General features: G+C 34.1%; 1 protein-coding gene across 4 annotated transcripts in view; it reads left to right on the top strand.

The window, feature by feature from the left end:
• LOC120308186 (aminopeptidase O (putative)) overlaps positions 1-26,975 on the top strand; it is a 191,825-nt gene that overhangs the window by 137,406 nt on the left and 27,444 nt on the right. For all 4 annotated transcript variants that reach the window (XR_005556779.1, XM_039343882.1, XM_039343883.1 and 1 more), the window contains one exon: positions 24,573-24,689. Coding sequence is in view for 3 of the 4 variants with exons in the window: in XM_039343882.1 (XP_039199816.1) it covers positions 24,573-24,689 (117 nt within the window). In the remaining variant the exon portion in view is untranslated. The remainder of the gene's footprint in view (positions 1-24,572; positions 24,690-26,975) is intronic.

Genomic DNA, 26,975 nt, shown 5'->3' with positions numbered 1-26,975 from the left:
CTTTGTATTAAAAAGCTTCGCATCTCAAATTGTTATAATCAAACCAGGGCAATTATTTGAGATGCGAAGCTTTTTAATAAAAAGTACAACTGTCACTCATTCACATAGCCCAGATATCTTTCTTGATGATGCATTTCTTTTATACAACTACTGTATTATCCTGGCCCTGTTCCTACTGGGACTATGTATTCTCCCCTTTTTTCGGTCCCAAGTGCATTTGTTACTGTTGCAACAGATATTTGGAATTGCATGAATATCAAGAATTCCTCATTGGTTAAGCTATTTGGTGCTTATAACCGTGCATGTAGCTCCTGCCCTTCATTGTGATTCTGCAACTCTTTATTGAAGTCTCTGCGTGGTTTTTAAAAATACGGCTTGTGATGCAGCTGATTCTTGCTACATGCTTTTGATATTTCATCAATTCTTCTTATATGGGTAAATTAATGATACCTTGTATAATTTTTTTTCTTTTGAGAATAATAGTAAAAATGCTAATTAAATAATTGACAAGCTATGTTGTCAATTATTGTTTTTAGGTTATGCTTGTTTTTCTTTCCCTGTATGTGTTGCATGATCCAACACTGTAACCTATAAATGATTGGCTTCTCTTACTGAATGCAAAATGTCTACAATAAAAACCTTTCACAACAGCAGAAATGTTTTAGATGCAGATCTGTAACTTTGTTTGGATCCTTTTTTAAATAATAAATGTATTATTGTTTTACAACTTTGCTTGTTTTACAAGCAAAGTCTTGTTAATACAAAATAAAATATAAAATTATAAATAAAACTAACATTTATTTCTTTATGTAATACATTTATGCATCCTCCATCTCACTACACGTGATTCTGGGTAGCATATAGCCAATAGTTAAAACAACATCACAACTATTAAAAATCTTTTAAAAATAAATGAAAACAAGATAAACAAGATAATTAAAATATTTATATAAGAAATAATAATTAAACAAAGCCTTGTAAAAGGCTAATCTCACTTTGGGAGGAAGAGATAGTATTCCAAAAGATGATATGTCATCTGTTTCCATCAAAAGCAGCTGGGATTTGCAACATACTATTCTGTTCAACCTGATTGGGTTGATAGCTGTGATATGGAATGGGTGGTCCCTCAAATAACCAGAACCATTCAAAGGTCAAATCCAACACTTTGAATTGCTCTTAGAAGCAAACTGGCAGCCAATGCAACTTACAGAACAGAGGTGTAATATATATCATCATACAGACACAATAATTCTCTCTGCAGCCATGTTCTGCATCAGTTGAAGTTTTTGGATGTTGTTCAGGAGTAGCCTCATTTAGAGAGCATTACAATAATCCATTCTGGAGGTGGCCAGGGCATGAGTGACTATAAGTAGAGCCTCATCATCCAGAAAAGAGCACAGCTGGTGCACAGCATGAAGTTGTACAAAGGCCATCCTAGCCATGGTTGCTACCTACCCCTTCGATAGGAAACATAACTGTAGAAGGACCCTCATATTACACACCCTGTCTGTATGGGGTAGTGCAACCCTGTCTAGAAGCAAAGATGGTAAAGTCCCAGATCCAGAAGTCCCCAAAACACAAAGCTACCGTATTTTTCTGTCTATAAGACACACCCTTGTATAAGATGCTCTGGCAGGCGAGTTTCTCCGTGCCGATCAGCTGTTCGGCGGAGTGCCAAACAGCTGAGCCAGCAAATCTGGAAGGTTGGCCAGCCGACGATCTTGCCCCCTACCCCCTCCCTTTAGTGGCAAGCCCACAGGGGCTTGGCACCTGCACCAGGTGGCATGGCAACCCACACAGGCACACCCTGGGCTGCAAAGGTTACCATTATTTTTCTGTGTATAAGACGCACCTGATTTTTGAACAGGGTGTTTGCAGGAAAAAATAGCACCTTATACACGGAAAAATATGGTACTCAGTTTTGCCAGGTTCAGTTAAGAAGCCTTTTGTTTCCCGTCTAGACTCCATAACTTCCAAGCACTGGGACAAGATATCAACAGCAGTACTTAGTTTGCCAGTTGTGGACATCTCAGGCCATGATGAAGAATGATCTCAATTCATTGGAAGACAGATTGCACAAAATCACAATGGCGCTGAATGAATGGTGATTATGTCTAGCCCTCAGAATCCAGACTATCCACAGGTCGTAAAGTTTTCATACTTGCCTACTCCTGCAGTAGAAGCATTTTGAATTCTCCTATGTAAGAGCTGCACATGGATTAGATTAGAGAACAAACAAAAGTATACAATATCATCAAAAGTGTAAAAGAATTGAAAGGGAAATGGGCTGGAAGTGAGTATTGCGGGCCCAATTGGCAAAAGAAAGCTCAGGGCCGTATTGGTTGGAAACATGTGGAAGAGGCCTTCATCCTGCAGTGGATAAATAATAGTTAAAAAAATGATATTGCTTATACTTTGCCTCTTCTCCCTTTTATTTTCACTTACAAAAATTGAAGGTAAAAAATCCTAATACTAAGCATGACACAAAAATAGTGTCATCTGTTTTTGTATCTGTTGGGCCTGTACTTGATTTTGACAATTCTTTCCAAAGCAATTATTTTTATTTGTTTGTTTTTTTCATTCTATTGCCTTCATAATTACACTGAAAGGTGGGAGGATATTTTTATGTTCCTAACTAAATATTGCAAATTAGCCCCTAAATTTAGTAGCGCAAACTAGTAGCATGTGTGCCCACCATTGCACAAATAGAGCTGCGCAGGCACGCATGCTTGCCCACCACTTGTGTGGAACCATCCCCTCTCTGCCATCCCCCTCCCCAGCTGGTTTGGAAAGCCAGAAAAGTTGGGGAACTCTGTATCATGGCAAGAAAACTGCATAGGCAGAACATCTACACAGGACCAGATTAGCTGTTCTTATGAGAGCATTATTCAAATTTCCCTTATTGGTGTGAAGCAGATCTGTGGCCTTTTGATTTCAAGATTGAATAACATTAGATTGCTGCAAGATAGGACACTTCCTTGAGTTTTGTGATGGAAGTACATTCAGTTCTAAATATATATTTATTTACAATTTATTTACAGGCATTCTTCAACTTGTGACTACATGACAAAATTTTGATCATAAATCCTGATGGTTGCAAAGTGGATCATCACATGACCAAATCTAATATTTTTTTACTTTTTCTTTTGTAGCAAATGCCATGGTCGTAAAGCCAGCAAATAGTCATTAAGTGAAGTGTTGTTTGCTATGGCTCTTTTTTTTTCGTTTTTTTTTGCCAGAGACCAGAATTAAATGCTGGTTTTCGGCAAAACATCGTAATGTGTGACTGTTGGGTGGGAGGCAAACATCAGACTTGGAATCCAAGTTGTAACTAGTTTTTTCAGGGTCTGTCATAAGTTTGGAGACTACCTGTATTTTTAAGGTTTTCCGTATGATCTGCTCTCAAGACTCTGGGTAGTTTGCAGGTATTCTTTACTTAAAACCACAATTAAGAGCAGAATTTCTGTTACTTACCAAGATGGTTATTAAATGAATCAGGCTTGATTTTATAACCTTTTTTTTTTGTCAGAGTTAAGCGATCACTGCAATTGTTAAGTGAATCTCCCAGTTAAGTGAATTTGGCTTTCCCAGAAGCTATCTGGGAGGGTTGCAGTGAAGATCGTGTGACCCTGCAAGACGTTGTAACTGTCATAAATACACACAGTTGCCAAGTGCTGAAATTTGATCACGTGACTGTGAGGGTGACTGTGAGGATGCCGCAACTGTTATAAGAATGAGGAGCGCTCATAAATCCTTTTTTTCAGTGCTGTTGCAACTTCAAACAGTTGTTAAACTGTCAAGGACTATCTGTATACATTGCAAATAGAAAATACATGTACAAGTACATGTATTTTATAAGTATAGTTTCAAAACACGAAGTCTATATGACTACATCAAAAAGAAAAAAGATGATTCTCTCAAAATCAAATAAGTATAAGTAAAATGTTTCTTTTTCTATGTAAAATGAATACTTTTCTGGAACTTGGAAGCAAAATAGATAATCTTTCTTTTCTTGGCTAGAAATCCAATATGCATACAGATTTAAATTACATTCATTTATAATCACTTTAAATTTCTAATGCCATGGGGTAATAGCATCGTATATCAGTTGCTTATATAATAGCACATGAAGCACAAAATTGTTCAGTATATAACCTGGTTATGTAACAAACAGGACAATTGAAGCCGAAATAATGAGAAGCTACATGTTTATGTTTTAGTTTGTCATTCAGGAACAGTTAAACTAATTTTAGCTTCCTGACTGGAAACAAAACCATGCTTAAATCTGATTATGAGAAGCCTGCAGTGAAACATCTTTTGCACATGTTGTAGACATCTTGACTTGAAATGAATGTTTTAGAGAGGCTTGCTTAACTTGTATGGTTGAGTATGCGGATTTCATTGTCATTTTTGTGTGCCATAGCTAGATTAGGGGCAACAGTCCAGCAGCAGTCCCTGACTCTTGCTTATCTAAAACCAATTATCAGGAAATAGGATATATAGTAATTCCGTTTTCATGCATAATCAGCCCACAGACCTATTTATTATGATTACTCTACTGTTTCATATGCATAACGTTTTAGTGCAAAACTACTTTTGCATAGTGAATTTTAAAGGCTACATTTTTCCCACTCAGCATATCATGCATTTAGAGATTATGCCTATTTGTGGATATGAAGCAGAAATTTATTCTCATCCAGTTCTCCAGATTTTGAATTTTTTTAGTATAAAATGCTTAATGATTTAATCTGGAAATAAATGCAGAAATTGTTTTGGTTTTCTGAACTGTTTGGAGTCTGATCATCTCCAAGCTTGTGAGCTTGTATTTGGTTATGAATTCAAAAACTTATGTCCTCAAACCTTCAAAGTTACTTAATAAGATGCTGACATTTTAACAACTACTTTTTGCTCCTAATTTTTCTCAGAGCTTTCCAGCAGTTGTACCTGTTACCTCTGTACATTTGGGCTGTTAACGTTTTTGTATGAAAGCAAGGAATCATCTTTTTTCTAAATCATGTGTACAGCTTGCATTTTAAGATGCATATTTAAATTATTGTTTGGGATCTACACACACACACACACACACACACACACACACCTGAGCTGTTAAGTGCTCTCAACTGATTACTGAAGAGATTTCAACTGCCTCTGATGATAAAAATAAACAATAAAAGTTGTCATGCATTTCCTTTTTTAAGCAAAAGATATTAATCCTTCAGTGACACTGTTTGATGTCTTATTCCTTCTCCAGTGAGATGCTAGCTGATAAAACAAACTTAAATATTTGCAGGATAGATCTGTAAAAATCACTTGACAGATAAGGTACATTGTAACTCCTTTTAATCGTATTAACAAAGAAAAAAAACCACAGTACTATCAAGACAGTAAAAATACATTATAAGATCGAAGCAGGGTAGAGTAAAATGCTTTAAAAATGTCAGTGTCAAGTAAAACCAGTAAAACGTTTGACTTATTCCTATTTTTTTTAATGAAATGTATTTTTTAAAAATCCATTCCATGTAATTAATTTTGATTATCTGTAATAAATTATTTCCTAGCAATAACTTCAATTTTAAGCAAAACATCAACTTTCTATATGAATCATGTTAATTGTCATAATGATCTAAATATTACATTTTATCCTTTTTTCTTTATAGAAATAGTACGTCATAATATAGCATGCACTGTGACATATGCTATTTTGTAATCAAAATGTATTAATTTCTTTGTGTAAAGTAGCTAAAGATGGGTTTCCTCTTCTTGTTATATGTAGAAATTAACCTATCTTATCAAATGAAATATACATTTTTTAATCATGTTTGTTAAGCTTGCAAGTTCCTTGCTTTCCATTTTATACACAGAACAGGCACAAAGAGAATGCACTGAACAAATATACTTAGTATGGTCTTTCTTAACGTGCATCTTCACAAGCCTTAAAATTTTTGGTAATGATATAAGGATCACAACAAATTTATATATTTCTTTGATAATGAATGTTTTCCCTCAGAAAGCAAGCCGAGAGCTTAATTTTAATTTTAATTTGTATTTTCAAAAGCAAGACATCTGATTCTCCCAGTTTCCATTTTACTAGCTTAATTCCTCATGAGTAACAAATAAGTAAACCTATTCTTGTCTATAGAAACTGACAGTATATCTCATGATTTGAAACACTTACACAGATAAAAATAATTTAATTTTATGAAAATAAAAGTTGAAATGTTTGTTAACTCTTTCCTTTCCACATACTAGTTTTTTTCAGAATGAAACTTGTATTGATATATTGAGAAGCCTTCAGTAAATGAACTTCCATAAAAAATAGACTTACCCCCCTTCTTACCAGTTCTAAGAAAATTATATTTTTCTTATACTTTCTATAAGAAATAATTATCAGATATATAGGGTCTTAATTCAGTTAGTCTTCCTGAGGATTTAGTTAATGGAATTACTCATTTTCCCACAATAATTTTAATGTTCAAATTCAAAATTGTCGCATCCTAACACTGCCTCTTTACGGTCTCATGTATTTTTCCTGGAACAGTCAGCCCATGACTACAGGAGATTCTTAGACCACACATGAATGTGGGCAGGGTCTCTGTCAAGGAGAAATCGTATCTGATCCACCAGCTCTCTCTGTGGGTAGACTCTTTGGACCTCACTGACAATGACTCAATACACCAACACTGGAGACATTTTGGAAGTATGATTTCATCCAGAATGTGTTAAATGCTATAGGCCACGGGTGTCAAACTTTCCGTGTCACGTGACATGTTGCAATGTATCGCAACTTTTTTTGCATTGCCGTAGCTGGGGTGGGCGCGGCCTTCGCATGATGCAACCGACCCACAGGCCAGCAGTTTGACACACCTGCTATAAACCATCAAAAAAACCTTTGTCCTATCTGGCTGAAACTATAATTATTGTTCTTATTTCAGTCTTCTTCCAGATAGGAATTCAGTATTTTCATTCCTTTATCTGATTGAAGAAAAGAAACAGCAAAATTCATAATAAATCTCTGGATGACCTTTTTCATTTGATTGTTATGCATTTGAATAAATATAAGTCTGTGTGGTACACTGTATTATTGCTTTTTCCTCATCTAATTCTATTTTGATCTCTTGAATTTTGTAGGTGCATGTTTGGATTGTATGAGGGCTATTATATTATAGCAGTGATATATTTTATTTAGAGAGTCTTTTGAAAGTAATTTATATATTTTGGGAACTTCAGTACTTCCTCAGTTTTCTGAAGTAATTCACGAAGAAATCAACTGAGGGAGAAATGGATCTTTAACTTCATTTTGGGAAACCTATAAAACTATTTAGATTAAGCCGAATTCTATATAATTTAATACTTTTGTTATAAAGTTTGATATGCAACTGGAAGTAGAAGATATTTTTATCCATATGAATTGTGTTCATGACACAGGGAAAAACAAATGTAATTTAAAGCTCTGTGCTGTCTGAAAAATCTCATTCAAGCAAACATTCACCTTGATTTATTTAACTAGCATATAGCACCTATATAGAGTAAGTTCTAATATTAGAACAAGTGTGTTGGATTCCAGTTATTCCTGAGATTATAAGCTTATAGCATACAATGCATTTATTTGCCACACCTATTTTATACTGTTTGTCCTTACAAGGACCACACCCAGGGTTTTCAGGGAATTCTTGTATAACAGTATTGAAATTCAAGTTGTATATTGTCAAACAGTCATTGGATATGCTAAACCACATGATGCTTCTGCAATTTAAGTTTAAAAAAGGAAGAGGGGTCATGACTGGTATAGATAAAAATCTAAACGATTTAACGAACAAACCTAAATATTCATATGTGGCCATTTTTCTGGGAAATCGATGGGAAGAAACTCCCACTTTTTAAAATTTTCTTGAGATTAGAATATCAGTCTTTGGAAAGTGTAATCCAATTGAATGAGTTTTATTTATTCAGAGGCTACAATTAAGTTCTCTAATTAAATGTAATTACTGAATTGTGTCTAAATGAAGCTTTAGTAAGGGAAAAGGTGAACAGACAATTTAATTGCTGATCTAAATGCTGTAATTTCAAGGGTGGAGCAACAGTTGGATTAGCTTTGTAGTAAAAGGGAGAACTCCACCTTCTCACTAGGTGAAAAACATAATGCAGGAAGATGTTCCTAGCATATGTGGTCTTCGATTACTTTGTAGCTGTCTGGAAGAAAAATTATTTGTAAGTAATATATTTTTAAAACTTGTGCTTATAGAACAATTGCTTCTAACATTTTACATGACTTGCCTTTTAAATTTCACTCTTAGATCCTCTTTTGCCTCAAGTCTATTTTGAAAGGAGAATAAAAGAACAGTTTTTATGTGCACATTTCTTTTTTTAAAAAAATGTAATTTTAAAATGCATTATTTCCTTCCTTAATTCTCAGTGCAAAATCAAAGTATAGTAAATAAATCTGATTCTGCAATGTGAATGGAAATTCTAATAATGACAAGCTCACGTTTTCAGTAACAAATTTCTAGCAAATTTTAACAGAACAATTAAAAATATGAAGGTGGACAATTTTGCTAATTTTTTGTCTAGTTCTTACTTCCCTGTACTTAGATTTTGAAAGTTAAAATAGATATTAGCTTGGACAGTTGTCAGACCATGTTTATTATTTATGAAATGCCTAGAATCTTTTGTGCACATTGTTTTGGAATAAACAGGGTTTGATCTGTTCTTTCCAAGCTTTTACATGTCAATTGAGAATTGGTAAAATATGAGGTCATCCTCTTTTATTTTCTGATAGTGTTTTCAAAAAAGGGGTTTGTCACAGAATAGTTAATTGTAATCGAAGCAGGATTATGAAAAAAGTAAAAGCAAGTGTATGGTATAGGGAAGTAAGAGCTAGAGAAAAATTAGCAAAATTGTCCATCTTCATATTTTTAATTGTTCTGTTAAAATTTGCTAGAAATTTGTTACTGAAAATGTGACCTTGTCATTATTAGAATTTCCATTCACATTGCAGAATCAGATTTATATACTATACTTTGATTTTGCACTGAGAATTGAGGAAGGCAATATTGAATTTTAATGTATATTTTAATTCAATAAACTGAACTTTATATGGGTTCTCAAATTGCCAAATACCATTATGTAGCACTAACTTGAAAGCTTGCAAACTTCAACTGAAAGGTTTGCAGTCTGGTAGAGAATGTTTTTGACTGAGATTTTTACCCCCTTTAATCTTTACTTTACAAAGAATCAATATTTAATTGCAATAGCTTGAGTTTTCAAAAGGTGTTCATTTGGAGCTAGACTGGATTTAATTTGATTTTATATAACACAGTATAGTTTTAGATTGTTACACAAAAATATTGGAGCAGAATATACAAAATTATAGAAACTATTTAAATAGCAAGGAAAAATAATCTAACATTTCTGCAATCCTCTGTAAATATTCTAATATATTACTAATTAAGTATACACATAGAAGTATACATTTATATAATTACGTAAAGTTAAATAATTTTATCTTGATTGTTATTACTGGACTTAGTTAACTATGTTTAGCATTTAAAATATTTGTATTATTGGACTTGTACTAAAATCAATAAACACTTAGAAAATAAATCAACATAATGCAAAGAAATAGATTCAAATTTCAAAAATAGTGCTAACCTAAATATGCAGTTAAGCGTAGATGTTATACTTCTGCATTATTTTCTTTGACAACCACATTCAGATTCAATATCCATGCTACAAAATCTATTTAAAATATTAATTTGTGTACAAAATAAGCACATTTTTCTGTAAAACCATGTCCAGAGCTGGATTGACATGAAGTATATAATAAAAAAGACTCTGTATTAATTGGAATTGATTTTATTAAAACATGATCATATATATTGAGATACCATTTTATAAAAGTTAACACTTTAAGGAATAATGATCCATTTGTGTAGTCCTCCTCCTTAAATAATGTTTATTGTTTAGCAGCACAAATAATGCAATATTATTAACTCTTATTGTATTATTGTCCAATCCAACAATAATTATGATGTTTCATGTATATTTCATGGAATATATCCAGAATAAATATTGAGATCTTTATATGGAGTGGTATTTGAATTGCTAAGTGCTAAGTTTTATGTCATGATGCATTGTCTGATGTTTAATCTGTAAACTGCAATGATAAATTCCACACCAATATTATTGCAAAAAGGCTAAGGAATTATTGGAACAGTTAGTGACCTGAGAAGGTGTTAGAGATTATGGCTGAGTTTTGGCCCATGTGAGGAGTGTCCATTGAGACAAATTCAAAACAAAGTAGAGTTTAAACCAATTTATTCATCCTCCCACAACTATTACCATTATCATTCCTACTATTGTACAGTAGACTTAATTTCTAATGTATGAGGTGAGAGAAATCAACAAAATTGCTATCCTCTATTTCTCAAGTAATCTATTGCTGAATCAGACGGCCTTTGATCTACATCAGTTGGATCCAGTCCATTGTCTGCTCTGCTTCTTATTTCATATTTCACTTTGGAATAAAGTATGTTGAAGGAAATAAAAAGGATGATTTCCAATCAATTCTGCATTAGTGTTAGAACTGTATTTGAGATACATTACTTCACAATAATTTAGTATCAGCTTTGTACAGCCAATAAATTGCTGAAATAGAATATAAATGGCATCGTCAATCATTAATAATTTTTCTTTTTACATAATTTACATGTTTCTTCTCCAAAAAGAATCCAAATAAAGTTTAAATTCATTGTTTTTCATTTAGCCATTCATACATCAATAATGATACATTAAAACAATTATTTAATGGGATATCGGTGGTAAAGATATTGGTTAAAACCAAATACCAATTTCAAAGTGGAGCGCAAAAAGAAGAAAAAATGTAAGGAGAGAGAGGATGAGAGAGAAAAAATGTGTTCTTTTCTTTCTGGCTTGTGGCAAGCCGAAGTGGAAAGAAGGTTGCCTTTACACAACAAACCAGAGAATGCATGCAGAGGCTTCGCTAAAGCCTTCATTGAGCTGGGTAAGAAATGGATGCTGCAGAACAAGGATGGGGAGGACTGATCTGATGGGGTAGAAACCATTACTGGGCGAGTATATAATGAGAGATATAATGGAGAAATTGGGCTCCTCTTCCTTCTCCTCCTCCTCCTCTTCCTCCTCTCCTCCCTTCTCCACCTCCGGAACAGTGGGCCAAGGATTACAAAACGGGGCCACAGGGCTTCCAGGGTGACTCACCAGGAACAAAAAAAATAGCTTTAGAATATGGCATAGAGGAGACAGAGACAGGACCCAAAGAGATACAAAGGGGCAGTTCAGCTGCAGGTCCCTTTTCTGTCTCCTCTGCATTCAAACACAGGAAGGTGTGCAGTGATGCAGGATTCTGGCATGTCTCCCTGAATATCAGAGGCAGACACAGAAGTGAACTGATGACATTACTACACATAAGCAGACATGAATGCTTTCCAGATAATTTCAGGAAGAATGGATCTTTTGCCCAAGATCATTAATACCATTCATTACTTTCAGGTGATGTCAGAATGAAAAATATAGCCCTGGCATACGAAGTCCAATAAACTGAGCTTAATTAAATGTGGGGAATAATAGTGTGTATTGCTGTACAGTTTGTATGGCTTCTATAAGTTGAGCATTTGCCTTGTTCCTCTTTTAAATTAATATTAACCTCAGAGTTGTATTTAGATTGAATACAACTTGAATTGAATTGGGTAACGATGATGGGATGATGAAAGAGGATAAGAGGGTTAAATCTTAAGTTATCTTGAAAAAAAAATTCTTATGAGGAATCCTTAGCTGTTTATTGGTCCAATTGTCTAGCTGTTTAATTTGAGTTTGGAACGTGAACTCTGATGCTTCAGCATCCTTCATGTTGAATTTTCTGAGTTAATTGAAGGTTACGAAATTCCAAAAATATCCTGAAAGGGAATGGAATACAGACTTTTGGACAATTTTATGTATTAGATTGTTTTCTGAAAAATTGAAGATAACAGGGAAGAGACATTCATGAATTTTAAGTGAAATGCCACAGTGTTTGGTGAGGGAGAGTTAAACATAGTTTTGTGGAATTTTAACACCACATGTTTGCCTTGATTATAGTTTCAAGCAATCCTGTGATCTGGTTTTATAATAGGTCCATGACTAAACTTATCTGAGAATTAAAGCTGGGATGAGAGATTGATATCCCATTTTTATGCTTCTCTAAAACCAGGAATAAAATTTAATTTGAGCTGTAGAAATTTAAAATACAAACAACATTTGGAAAGTAGTTTATAAGTAAAAACATTCAATCTCAATCCATTCTTTATAATTTCTTAGTTTGGAAAGAATATTACTTCCCAAAGTAGAATTTTATTCAGAAATGCTGCAAGATGGAAAATACATTTTTTTCCTCTGTATGCTGCCATCTCCCTAATTGTTTCCATCCTCAGTTCATCGCATTTGTGTTTTTAAAAAAAATCTGTCCATTAAATGTAAGAATATATATATAAACTTGCATTCAGTATAGCCACGAGATAGATCAAAATCAACAAGGATGAAGTAGATGTACCTTTAGACAGTAAATAAACTTGCATAAATAATGGGAACCAGTTTCAGTATTAAATCCCACAGAAGGCATTAAAACTGGATTGATTTAAGAAAATGCATTAAAATAGCAGGTCACCTTTCAAACTGGGCTGTAAGAAATTTAGTTTGAATCAAAATTCTTCCAGTTAAATCAACAGTTCTTCAAGTGAAAGGCACATACTTTATATGCATACCTTTCTAATTTTGTTTGTTTTTATTCAGTTTGTGCTGCAAGTATTCTTGGGATACGTATTTATTTTAAAAAACAGAACATAAAAAGGTTTATTAAAAAGGGCATATATAATGTTATAACAGTATTTTTAAAAGTATTTTTGAGATACGTGCTATCCAGTAGCTGCCATTAAATAGGCTTTGCTTTTTGCATGCGTTTAACTTTTAAGCATTTGAAATATTTTTAAACTATGGAAATTTAATTGTTTATATTCAAAAATCCTTTGCATTATAATCCTGAAAAACAAAATAAAAACACATCACCACTTAACCACATTCTTGGCTAATAAATTTCATACTGGAATAAGTTTATGAATCAATTATTAAACCCTGAAAAACAGAAGAAGCAGAAGTTTCTTCCAAATCTCTGAAGGTATCTATGGCAACATAATTTGTCCAGTCGGTCTTAATAAACTGTAATATCGTTATACAGATTCACTTACATGTCATTAGTTTGCCTAAAAAGGAAAATGAAGGCCTATCCTTTTCCACAGACTTCAGGAAAACTCTTCCACATCCTTTTCCTCCCTCAGTTTCTTTTTAAATACAGGGTTATGCTGATACAGACAGCCTGTGATGTACAGGGCAATCAACATAAAATCTATGTATATAGGACAGACATTAAAGGTTTAGGATTATCCATTTTCTCTAAAATGGAATTATTATGCTCAAGGGTAAAGTTCTGATGAAATGTTTCTTTGTGAATACTCAGGCTGGTGGGGGGGGGGGCAAAACCCTATAACCTGACCAAACCTGCTTAGAAGCCACCTGGTTTCCATTTTGCTAGCTCAACACTTTCTTAGATCTTGTATGTTTAATCATTTATGACATTTCAAAGCACTTAGAATGCATTGTGGATTTGAGATTTGTCCTTAAGTGGATCTTCTTTCCATTAGAAGCATTATTGGAAATATATTTTGCATACAACTGGAACTTTTTGTGTTGAAGCCTCTGTGGGCGGTGCAGCCTCTAAGAGATAAAGCAACATCTTTAAAACGTTTATTGAGTATACCCTAACTGACTTCATTCTGTTAACTTTGAAGAGACAATTTTCTGGGAAAAAGTACTCTAATGCACATCCAATCTATTGTTATTCAAAACTGTAAGACCTCAAAGCACAGAATTCATAATCTGATGCTTCTGGAAAGAGTAAGATATTACTTGATATTAAAGCTGTCATGGCTTCTTTGTGGGTACACTTTTTTTGAGTGCAAACAAGAGAAGTAGGTGACCTGGTCCCCCCTAAATATTTTGGATCATTATTCCCAGCAAGCATGATCATTGCTATAGGCGAATTCTGGTATGTAAACTGACTGTAAACATTCAGACAAATTTCTGATATATTCAACATTCAACAGAATTCTAATATATTTCCTAAATCCTTTAGTGGAATTATAATTTCCAGGTTCTTTGAGAAAAGAGAGAGTTTCTTCCTTTAGTAGGGAAAGTAATTTATGTCACAGCTGCAGATTGATATGAGAGCTTTCCTTCTTTTCCCAGGACTATTAAATTTGCTTAGGAGGCTTTGTGTAGGTCCTTGAACAAAACCTTTGAAAGTCCAGAAGAGAAAAAAAAAAAAAACCCAGTATCACCAGCCTGAATTACTCTTCCACATGAGTGTTGACACTTTTAAAGAACCATTAAAAGATGAATGAGATGCTTACTCTTCATGGACATTAATTAAATCTTCTTCCTTAAGACTAGTTACTTCTCTATGCTTTATACTCTATTTTTAATCATGCCTTTTTTCAGTTTTATAAAGTATAGATAGTAAACTAATAGTACTTTTCTGAATTCTACTATCCCCTTTTAAACATTAACTTTTAGCCATTTTCTACTCCTTTGGTAGAGAGGCTAGTTTTTCAGGGCATTTTTTTTTTCCTGACAATCACAAAATCAGGAATATCCAGTGTCATCATTGCATTTACCTCAGTTTCACACAGATCTCCTCTGTGTGAAATTATTCAGGGAACTATATTGACTCCTTTAATATAAATCTAACAATTTCACAAAAGGGATATCTAACACAAATTAAACATAGCTGTGTTTTAGCAAGAAAGTTTGAGCAGATAGTAAAACAAAAAATCATGTCTTGGCAATTTATATCTGGCCTTGAAGTAAAAGTATGGTTTGGCTGTATTAATCATCCGAGCTACATATAGCAAGAAAAAATTGATATGAAATGGTTATTGGGAAATAAGAGAACCTAGAAGGAAGCTTAGCTAATATAAATCAGGAAAGTATTGAAGGATATGATGTGTTGTCAGATTAAAGAAGAAACACAGCAGACACAACTCTCTATTTTTCAGTATCTTCCATATGCTTAAGCCATATTATTAACTGATACTGTAATTAGAGTTCTCTGAAGGACACCAGTTTTGAAATTCTACTCTTTTCTAGGATGTCAAAGAAGATATAGGATATTATTTACTAAACAATAGACCAAATAAGCTCAGTGACAGATACATATGAGGTTAGGAAAAGGATTGCTGCAGAAAGAGAAAATAGTCCTCCTCTGGGTATCTTTTGGTTATTCCTTAAGACACTGCATCTTTTCTAAGCTTCTGGTTATAACGATGCAGTTCAGGAGAAAATGAGTTCAAATTCAAGTGGCCCATAAACAAATGTGTTCTTGAATCTATTGGCTATTGGAAAAGACACAGTTTTTTAAAGAGCAATAACAGGTACAGAGGGGTGCCCACACCAGATCTTGTTGTCTATTTCAGATGTAAATTATGTATTCCTCCAATTAGGAGCAAATGTTTGGATTAATCTGTATCAATGAATATTGTATATGGGTGTTAAATCTGACATTATTTTGAAATAAAATACTATTGTTTGGCATTGCTGTTCCTTTAAAAACAGGTATAAAATGAATTTATCAATTAGTTTTTTGTTAAAAAATAATTACATTAAACTAAATAAAAAATACATGTCACTTTGTTAACAATGTTATAAACTAAGCACTATTTTTAAAGGGGGAGTAAAGGTCTGAAAAACGAATCAATTTTCCTTCTTGCTCCTCTTTCATATTATTAGTATTGTTTTTAATCCACAAACTATGATGTCAATCTTAAATTCTGATGGTACAGAAAAATTTACACATTCTTAATATGGATTGATCAGTCTAAAGTCATGTTAATAATTCTGTGGATTTGGAGCCAAATTCTAGCAATAATTGTTTAAACTCAGATTGTGCATGATGATGACATTTTCAATGAAATTCAATTATAACAAATTGTTTTTTCATTCTTTACATTTTATTTTACTACTTGTTAAGATTTAGTTTCATCTAGCAATGTCTCATATATTTTTTAAAAAAGCATGATGAATGTATTAATAAATAAACTGAAAAGAATTCCCTTTCTGTTAATAATAATTTGTATAAAAGTTCTTTAAAATAAAAGGATAATTAATGAGCTTCTCTACCTACTTCTTGACTTTGCTTCTAGTCTCTAGTCTTCTAGATGCAAATCAGCTCCATTATAGCTATTGTCTTAGAGGGCTAAGAATGCTGAAACTAAGAGGCAAAAGCAGAGCATATTAGTAGTTTCTGTGTCAGTCTTTTCAGCAAGAATAAAAAGAATCTTATAACATTTTAAAGCCAAAGTTGTTATGGTGTAAATCATCCTAATTGTATATCTGAAGTGTCTTCTTGAGTTATATACACATGGTTGGAAAGAAGAATGATGAATGATGAATGATGAATCAAGAAACATTGTACTACAGGCAACAATAATTATACTGTTTCCAACAGTATTTACTGTTGACGTCAATACAATCACCCTGTAGCTGATTAATACCACTTCTACTATTATTAAGCATCAGTGATACCGCTGTGCCTCTGAATATATCAAAAATAGTTGTGTCATGTTAAGAATTCTCTTTTGAGTTCCAGAAGGCCCATTTATGAATATGAGGTTAATTCTTTGGTTGATTCAGAAACCCTGCCCACTTTTTTTTATTGGGTGTTGTGATTTTTAAAATATAGCAGTCAGAATTTCAAATCACAACATAATTTCATATACTAGAGCATTTTGGTTATATTTTGCACACCAAGATGAAATTTCAGTTTGAATCTATAATGGTGTATGTAGTGCTGATATAAATTATTCTATAAACATTGAACAGAAGGTACATACTCATTTAATCCTGTTGCTTCTTTTCCCATCTGCATGGTGGATATTTAAACTATGAGAAAGGCTAAAACTTTTAAAAAACATTTAAGGTTTCTATGGACGAATATTTCAGAGGTTCTTAAAGTTATTTCTTTAATCATATTTGGTAGTGCTGAAAAACAGTGTAATGGTTATATATTGAGAAGTGGATTGAATAGGCAGTCTTGAAAGACTGCCAACTCAAGACCTTTCCCCACATAAAAAACATCATAAACAAGATTTAGAAGTTAGATACAATATTCAGAAGAATATTTACCTGAAAACAACTTTCAGCATAAGATTGTAGTAGTGGTTAAAAGTATCAACCATTATCAGTGGAAAGCACATAAAACAATGGGATATTAGAGCTTTAAAATAGATTTAAAATAGAATAAAAATTATTTGAAAATTACAAATATTTTAACTAAATAACAAACAAATGAGAGGATTTAGTTGAGTAGATTCTCCCAAGATTCATGGACCTCAGAAATCAAGAGTAAATACACCTATGGAGAGAAAAGGAGGGATAATCTAAATAAATCAAGAGTGCTGCTCCAGAGCTGTGTTACACCCCAAATTCCCTAGAGTAGTTGGGGATCATTCTTTTATGTGGCAACCAAAAAAGAAGGAAAATGAAAATATCCATTATGAGAAGTCACATTTTTTGTATTTAAATTCAGCTCAGTATCAATATAGATTCCTCTCTTTTTTGGTCCTAATCCTCTCATTATTTTTTTAAAAAGTTTGATTTTGTTTATATGTGAAAAAGAGAGAGCTTAGCAGGTAGTTTGTCCCCCTGTATGAAAAAGGCTTCATACCCTCAGAATAAAGGATAGATTAGGCTTATTGGCCTTAAAACAGCATTGTCTTTTCATTCAGACTGTGTGCGTGGACACTCAGCTCATCTGCTGCAGACTTATTTTCATAGATGGTTCTGCCTCTTAACTCGATCCTGGTTCATTTTTTCATGGTTGAACCTTCTCGCTGCAGAATATCATTCTGGTTTTTTCACAGCTGGTTTTGTGGCTGTTTTATTAAATTCACATGTTGGTTAAAATAAACGTATGTTTGTCCCTGAAGGAGAAATGCTTGCATTCATTTGAAAAGAAAGAAAGACCGGGGTGGGGGTTGGGGGGTGCAGATTACAGAGGGAAAACAACAGCATTGAGGAATATCATTTGAGTTATACCCTGACAAGGTCTTTCTAAATGTGTTTACTGTTAAGTAAGAAACACAGCTTTGAATTTTGTTGTAATATTTAATTTTTCTTGATTTCTGTCCTTGGCAGATGAAACAATTGTTCTAAGAATGTCTTAGTTTAATTGCAGCCAGTAGAAAACAACCCTGAAGGAAAATTGACAAAGCAAAGGGTTTATAACGAGAGAGTCTTGGCCATTTTCCCTTTTTGGCTTGGCTCAAAGTACAGGCTGCAAGAGATACCCTGACCCTATAAAGCCAGTTTCTTGAACTAATTTGACAGCTTTTTTATCAGTGTTTAATGAGGAAGCTTTGTCTAATGGTAGCCATTCACTACCAAAGCTGTGGATTGCCTTCTTTCCCTTCCCTCCTTTTTTTTTTTTTTTTTTTTTTGAGAGAGAGAGAGGCATAGGAAGGCATTCTGCTTTACTTGGGGAAATCTCGTAAAACTTTTACAGGGACAGTAAAACACTGTGTTCTTTTAAGGGGGAAGGGCTGTACTTGTATGTCTGAAAAGAAAAGACGTCTCTTTGTAATATTCAAAGGTCAAGTTTTCTAATTCTGTTTTGGGACTTGTTTGTGTTGAGTTTTAGCCAGCATTCTCCAGCGCACAGTAGTGGATCGAAAAAAACAACCCCTTCTCTCCCCACACCCAACTGCTGTTTTCCATCAGCATAAACAGTTCCTTTCCGTAATAACATAGACGGATATAGCGGAGAACCCATTTCTGGGAGAATCCACTCCCTATGCATTTCTTAACCATTTTTGGGAAGAATTGATCCATCTGTATGTGCAGGAGAAAGAGGAGGAGAAGGAGGAGGCAGTAGCTCTAAATGAAATGACATCATAGGTATTACTCCCATTGATCCAATTTTAGGCTACAGCCAGGATAAAAGGAAATGGCATCAGGGAGGAAGTATGCTCATTTAGGCACAGGTCCCAGTGTGATAATGGAGTAATAATAGAAATCACGCCAGCATCACTTGGTTGTTGCATGAGTCCAGGCACTTTTTCCCTTTGAGGAGGCTTTCAATGAATTCATTCAAGTGCAGACTGTAGCAAATGGGATATTCAGAATACCAGCTGTACTCCTTAATGATTTGTGTCCTGGCTTAGGGGTGCGGCACAAGTCGTCATGCTGTTGGATGCTCAAGTGCATATATCTCTGTCACATTTTTATAGCGGTGGAAGGTCAGTAGTTAAACGTTTCAATGACATTTTTTTTCCAGAATTAGTTGAGGATCTGGTATTTATTTCATTATGCTAATGCCGGTTTGACAAATAGTCTCTTTTAAGGTGGGTGGTCTTCTGGGAGGAGAGGCCAGTGACCTTGTAGAAAACAGTGAGGAAGCTTTGAATGCAGTAAGAGAGAGTTTTCCCTGTGCCTATTTTATTTGACATTGGGATATAAAGAAGCTTGCTTTTGTTGCTGCTCAAATCCTGTACTTGCTTTGTCAAAAACTTTTTCCAACGAGTTGCAGTTGGAGACTTCAGTTCACTTTAAAAAATGACTCTGTTAGGCATTTGTCTTACTAAGTAGATCTATAAATCTAGTTCCTGTTTAGATCCTGGGGAAGCTAGGACTACCCAGAAGCTGCTTAGTCAGAATGCATTGTTACAATTGTTCTTTTCTGATTTGGTTGCATTTTTAGGAATGTATTTTTCTTATTTTTTCAAACTTGGCTTTGCTGCATTTTTCCAACCGGACTTTGGAAGTTAAAGAGTCGGGAATGCAAACTTCAAAAAACGTGTACATGTGTGAACCTGCAGACGAGCACAGTACAGTTCAGCGTGTGTTATCTGTAACCCAGTAAAAATGATTTAAAAACCTCAGTTGTTACACTTAAAAGAATTATTAAACTTTAAAGACCTCTAGAGACGCTTGTGAGAATTTACCATTTCAAGGAATATGATTTTTTGGCTGGCATATGGAACTGTTCTTTGAAAATTACAGACTATTTCAGCCCGCTCAGCATAACATAATAATTTATGTCTTTTCTCTAGTACTCTCCCTTAAAACACATTTGGCAGAAACAATCATGGGAAAAACGATTATTTTTTTTAAGGCTAGCTTTTAAGCCCTCTGTTGCCTTGGCAGTATCTCTCACTGATGCAATTTTTCCTACCAGCCAAGTTTGCTATATTTTTATCAGTTACCTTTCTTTTCTCTTTAACTCTTTAACAACAAATGTTAAATTTGTATCACACTGCTTGGCCAGAGGTCTGAAAAAATTCTTGCAAACATCCAATTCAGTGCAGCAGGCCTATATTTTTCTTAACCTTTTATGTAGAGATAGTCCTCAATTTACGACCACAGTTGAGCCCAAAATTTCTGATCCTGAGACGGTTAAGTGAGTTTTGTCCCATTTTACAACCTTTCTTGTCACAGTTGTGAAGTGAATCCCTGCAGTTGGTAAGTTAGTAACACGGTTGTTAAGTGAATCTGGCTTCACTTAATTTGCTTGTCAGAAGGTCGCAAAAGGTGACCTGGGCCACTGCCATAAATATGAATCAATTGCCAAGGCCATGAATTCTGATCACATGACTGTGGGGATTCTGCAATGGTCATAAGTGTGAAAAATGATTATAAATCACTTTTTCAGTGCCATTGTAACTTTGAACAGTCATTAAATGATTTGTTGTAAGTCGAGGACTACAGATTCTGATGCTTTGACCTTATTGTATGGAGTGGGAGAATATTACACAGGTCATTCATTAATATCTGGATAAATCCATGTCAGAAAAAAAAATCAATGAAAATATAAAAAAGTGATTGGGAGCCTGTGTTCAGTAACACTGTTCTTTGTAAATTTACAAGTCTACTTAAAGTGTGATGGTTTACCATTAGGGATAGTACATCCAGGGCTGCAAAAATTTGGATGAGCATTAGAGGGCAGTAAAGCAGCTTTCTGTAATATTTCTGCTGCCCTCTAGTGTTTTCATAGTTTTTGCAACCCAGATATTGTCACCTAAATTGCCATCCCTTTTGGGAGATTATCCAACTGCTTTCAGTTGCTTTGAAATTCAACCAGATCCTGTTAGAAATTAAATGATCCCACTTAGAGTTACAGCAGTAATTTGTGTTACCTCTTACAGGAGTGCCCTAAAGTGCATTATTTCAAAATGGTGATATTCTGTCCAAACATCAGTCCTAACTGTTTATTGTTATAAGCTATAAGGAAGAGTCATATAAGCTGGTTATAGTAATTGTAGCATGGATTTAGAAGAAAAGAATCAGCATGGATTTGCTAATCATACGATTTCAAATAATTGTTTGAAAGTCTTGCAAATTAATCAACAAACTATCACGGAAAGAATCATGTAATCATATAGATTAGGGGTCCCCAACCCCTGGTACACAGCCCAGTACCAGCTCCTGGCCCTTTAGGGACCGGGTCGTGCAAGCTGCAAGCACATATGTGAAACCATCCCTTCTCCCCCTCCCACCAATGCCACCGCCAGCCTGAAAGGTTGAAGACCCTTGACATAGATACATGTCAGTGAAAGGAGAATGGAGCTGAAAAAAGCTAATCACCAATCAAAACATATTTTAAGTTTGTACATTTTTAATATTATTTATATTGGTTTGAGCTAAAGAATGAAATATAGACAACATAGTTAGAATTTAATGTATACATTCTATCTGAAGGACACAGATAGGACACTCACATCATAAACGGTATGAGAGAATATCTTGAGGTGGTCATAAATACATCATGAGTCGTGTATGGAACAAGTCCACGTTTGTCCTCTATTAAATTCTACTTCTTCAATTGATTATAAGTTTCAAAAATACCATTTCAAAATCAAATAGAAAGTGTATATTTTGCATATACATTTCACATATGCACATACATTTAGTTCATACATGAGAAATGCACATTTTATATGTTTAATATTTTGTAATTTCTCCCTAGTGTTGTTTGCTCTTAATATAAAATTCAGGATTGGAGATGAATGGCAAAAGTAATGTGGAAGATTCTTACTTTGCCCTATCATTTTGGTTGCTTTTCAATCATTTTTCAAAATCTCAAAGTTTTAACTGCATAATGCATAATGATATGAATTTCACAGAGGTAAACTGAGGTCATGTGGTTACCTTGTTTCTACATTTCTTTGCTTAACTTGGCCAAACTCAGAACACTGATGAAATTTTAAACAATAGTTCCTTGTACAGTTAACGTATAAAGTCAATGCCAAAGGTACATTTCAAAGGAAACCACAAGTCAATTTTTAAGTCTTTGGTGCTGTTTCTGGTAAATGGCAGCAGTTTCTATGGAGAAAGAAGAAATATTTATAAAATAACATTATGCAACACTTGAACTTCAATTCAGAAGTAGACAGTGATTTTCCAGAAACACCTCACTATTTCACTTTAAAGAGCCTCACAAATAATTGTATTATATAAATGAAATTGAGCAGACACAGTTGTTTAAAACTGTATTCCTCAATCTAAATACGAACCAAACATGTAAATTCAAGTCTTATATTTCCCTTGCCATCGTAAACGTTCTGGAGTTGAAATCTGCACATCTAGAGTATGAGTTCCAGAATGCTAATTGATTAGTTTTCTTATTGCTACATTTAAGATTTTATATTCAAAGTACCAATTTTTCTAAAAAGCTACCCGTTTCTGTCACAAGCCCACTGATAAATTTCACTAATCTTCACTGGAACTTGTGTAAATGTACTTAAGTTGTAGCTTTAACTACATGCAAGATGGATACTGTCCATCTTACAATTATATCATTTTTGTGCCTTATTGATTAAATGGTAATGTCACAGGTTGCATTAAGAGGGATAACTTTGAACAGTCTGTAAGTACTGAAAAAAATAAATTTGCATAATGACCTCTCATTTTAATAGCATGAACCTGGTAAATGGAAACAAATCAGAAAGAAATGTAGGATATCCTAGTGCAGGGGTGTCCAACCCTGGCAACTTTAAGACCTGTGGAATTCAACTCCCAGAATTGCCAAGGTTTGATACCCTGTCCTAGAGTAATAGAGAAGCAAACAATCCTTTCTCCCAGTTTTAATATATGATACCTTTTAAAATGACTCTATTTTGACTTAACAGAATGGAATGGAATGGAGTACAGTACAATGCAATGCAATGCAATACAATACAATACAATACAATACAATATTCTTTATTGGCCAAGTGTGATTGGACTCACAAGGAATTTGTCTCTGGTGCATAAGCTCTCGGTGTTCATACAAGCAATAAAGTGATAAATCATAAAAAATAAGATAACAATCATAATTCATATGATATAGCTAACAAAGTGATAGTCATAAGATATCAATAGGAATAGGTAATAGTTAAGATGGAAAGGATAATAGTAATACAGTCGTACGACATGGTTAGATATCCTTAGAGACTATAGAATCTAGTAATCCATACTCTTGGAGATGTTACAGGTAACCATAAACATACAGATAATTGCAGTATGTCTTCTCCAACTGTCCTTCATTTTGGAGCAGTTCTGTCCTGAGCTTCCATTATTTGGTTATGTTGGGTCTGCAAGCTAGAAATTTTATGCCCAGAATTATCTTCTCTTTTTGTGGAATGAAAAATTGGCTACACGAGAAACCACATGCTGCTTTTTAAAACACCAAACCTCCCATTCAAATGGTTTATTTCCTGTCCCTTGACCTTATTTTCAATATTTTTTTCATATAAAGAAAGCAGAATAAATGTAGAACTTAAGGACTTGTTTATATAGTGGTTTTGTAATTTTTTCTCTCTTCATTTTCCCTGCAATAAAATCCCTCATTTTCTTCTATTGTGCATTCAGTAAACTAGAATTATTTATATTCTTAGTTGAAAATTAAACCCACTATAGGGAATTTACCTCTGAATAAGTATGCTTAGAATTGCACTAAAAGGGGTGGATGGATGGATGGATGGATATATGGAGATAGGGATATATGTGTGCATGCAAATGATATTGTTGCTATTTCAATTTTGAAAAAGAAAGTTGGATAAATTTGTATTTCTGTTTTGCTACAGTTCTTTAGTCCTATATATATTAAAATCTCCAGGAAGTGATGCAGTATAATTTGTGCTTTTGATAATTTTCTATGAAAATTAAATAATGTGGTATATTTTGCAAAGCATGTTAGCTGATAATATATATTTATCAGTTAACTGAGATTAGTATAGGTTTAATCTTACTTAAGTAAGAATTGGACAAAGGAACAACCTCTCACTTCATTTTGATAAAGGAGTTTCTTAGAATAATGACACAAGAGTGTCCATAATGAACTCGCACACTGTTTCTATATATTACAAGCACGTGATTTACTTTCATAGGTTACCTGAGACTAGTCACTGTCTATCCTCTTTTATCTGAATTACAAAAATGTTATAATTTTATCTCACAAGCTACTTATTTTCTTTTAGCTTTCCCCGGACCAGCTGGTCTTACTTCTGGAGAGTCTCCTGCAGAAGAGGACATTCTGTTCACAAATGTTGGAATACTTACAGGAAACTTATCACCTCCGTGAGCAGGATGCAGAGGTAATCCAGTTATAGATACAGGGAGCTCACAAACTGAGCCAATAGCATGGAACAATTGTATTCTATTGGATGCAGGATTATTCTGGTGTGGTTTTTTTTTAATCAATTTTAAAAAAATTAAATTTGTCCTGAGGGCAATACAGGTAGAGCATGAGTTGCATTGACTGTACTCAGTTTTATGGGCTATGTTTTTAATAAACGTTTGTTTTTAACAAAGCATGTGTGTACATGTATGCTTGCATAGTTTGGTTAGTACAGCCAAGTCACATCTCTCCACTGTGTCTTTGCGTTTGAAAAATACACACATCTGGAAATGATATATGCCTTATTGTGGATTCATTTTCTTTTTTACTAACTGTGTACCTGTTTATATTTGTGAGTAAAACTGCTTTTTGTTTATATTCAGCTATATATGAGAATTTGTACTCAGATATATTTGATTGGAAGTTTATGAAAAAGTAAAATGCTTGTTTTCATTTTGAGTTCCATTCAAAAACAGATCTTAAACAAGGGTGGTAATCACATAACGTACAATCAGTCATTTGAACTATTATTTATTAATTGATACTTGTCCATTCAACCCATATAACGTCTGGGTAGTTTATAATTAAGAAAGGAAAAGAAGATTGATTACAATTAAGAAAATCAACCGCTGGCCACCATAATAACTTACAGTACTTCTGCTGGCTAACCAAAAAGAAAGAAAAATCACAACCAAAGGCAGTACAGATAGCAGCTAAACATATTTTCAAAGCAGTCTAAAAACAGTATAAGTGTTTATGGGAACTAAATCATTTACAGGGCCTGTCTTTAAAATGATCCAGAAGCTTAACTTAATTCAAAATAGAGTATAAAAAACATTATCTGGGAATGGGATTATTCTGAACTTTTATTTATTTATTTTATATTTAATTATATATCAGATTTAGAGACCACCCATCTCACTCACAGAGCGACTCTTGGCTGTGTACAATTAAAAATATAAAAACCAGATAAATGCTGTGCTCCAATAGGAAGCAGTTAAAACAAAACTGCTTTTTTGTTAAAATATCTCATGGATGCTTAGGAATTTTCCAGACAAATTCTGTATTGGAAAGGGGTTGCCCCCTTCATTGACTATCTTATTTAAAGATTAGGCTCTTGAGGTCTTTGATGGCGATCCTTGTCCGAATGACATTGCCAAGTGAGATACTGTATGAAGAAGGGCTATAAGTCAAAGTCCCTCAAGCAGGCAATCTTCAAATATTAAGGATTCCAGAATCCCAAACATCTGCATTAATATTCAGGGTAACATATTTGCTCCTTTGTGAGTCTATGGCAGTGGTGGCGAACCTATGGCACGGGTGCCAGAGGCGGCACTCAGAGCCCTTTCTGTGGGCAAGCACGATGTCGCCCCAGACCTAAGCCTTCAGCTGGGTTTTATAAAACCTTTTTGCTTTAGGCCTCTGCCACCTTGTACAAAAAAAAAATCAATCAGTCAATTTCAAGTTCTCGTGGGAAAAAAAAAGATCTTGCAAAGTTGGAATTGATTGATTGAACTTTTTAGTCCACCCAGTCTGCTGTTACCACTGCAGCCACGTCCACCCAATGGGCCACACCCACCCTATTGGCCACATATACCCAATGGGCCACACCCACTCGGCACCCGACGATGCATAAGTGGGTTTTGGGTTCCAGTTTGGGAACTCGGTCTCTAAAAGGTTCGCCATCACTGGTCTATGGAATAGATTTGGAAGCTTTCTGCCTTGTTAATTGTTTTTAGATGATAAGCATACATTTATTTTATTATAATTCTTAAAATGTTATATAAAGTGCTTATAGAACACCTTACAGAAACATTCTATAAAAAAAAATAGCACTACAAGCTTCACATCCCTCTTCCCTTTTAAGCAAAGATCCTGGTTTGAGTGAATTGCAGCTAATGTCTCATCTGAATCCTACATTGGATTTAGCCTTCTATATAACTACTAAAAAACAAGCATGATTCCTTTTCTACTAATCCCAAATGAAATGAAGCATAGTTTGTCTGCATTCAGATAATAAGAAAACTGTAGGTAATCCAAATGAAGCAGAACAATCCAGAACTCTTCCTTGTGGCTATCTATGGGGATTCTCAGTCATCCACGTCACGGTTATCTCAAAGATGCTTTTCCGAAGGCAACTGGGCTTTGTTTTTCCTCAAAGGAGTTTCTCTTTTCATCCAAGAAGCTTCTTGGATGAGAAATGAAGCGTCTTCAAGGAAAAACAAAGTCCAGTTGCCTTCGAAAAAGCCCCTTGGGTCTTCCT

This window comes from Crotalus tigris, unplaced genomic scaffold (assembly GCF_016545835.1).
Source record: "Crotalus tigris isolate CLP2741 ecotype Arizona unplaced genomic scaffold, ASM1654583v1 scf7180000017881.257975618366:2651188, whole genome shotgun sequence".
NCBI classification, from domain to species: domain Eukaryota; kingdom Metazoa; phylum Chordata; class Lepidosauria; order Squamata; family Viperidae; genus Crotalus; species Crotalus tigris.
The sequence above is the reverse complement of the archived record's forward strand: the minus strand, read 5'-3'. Positions and strand labels throughout refer to the sequence as shown.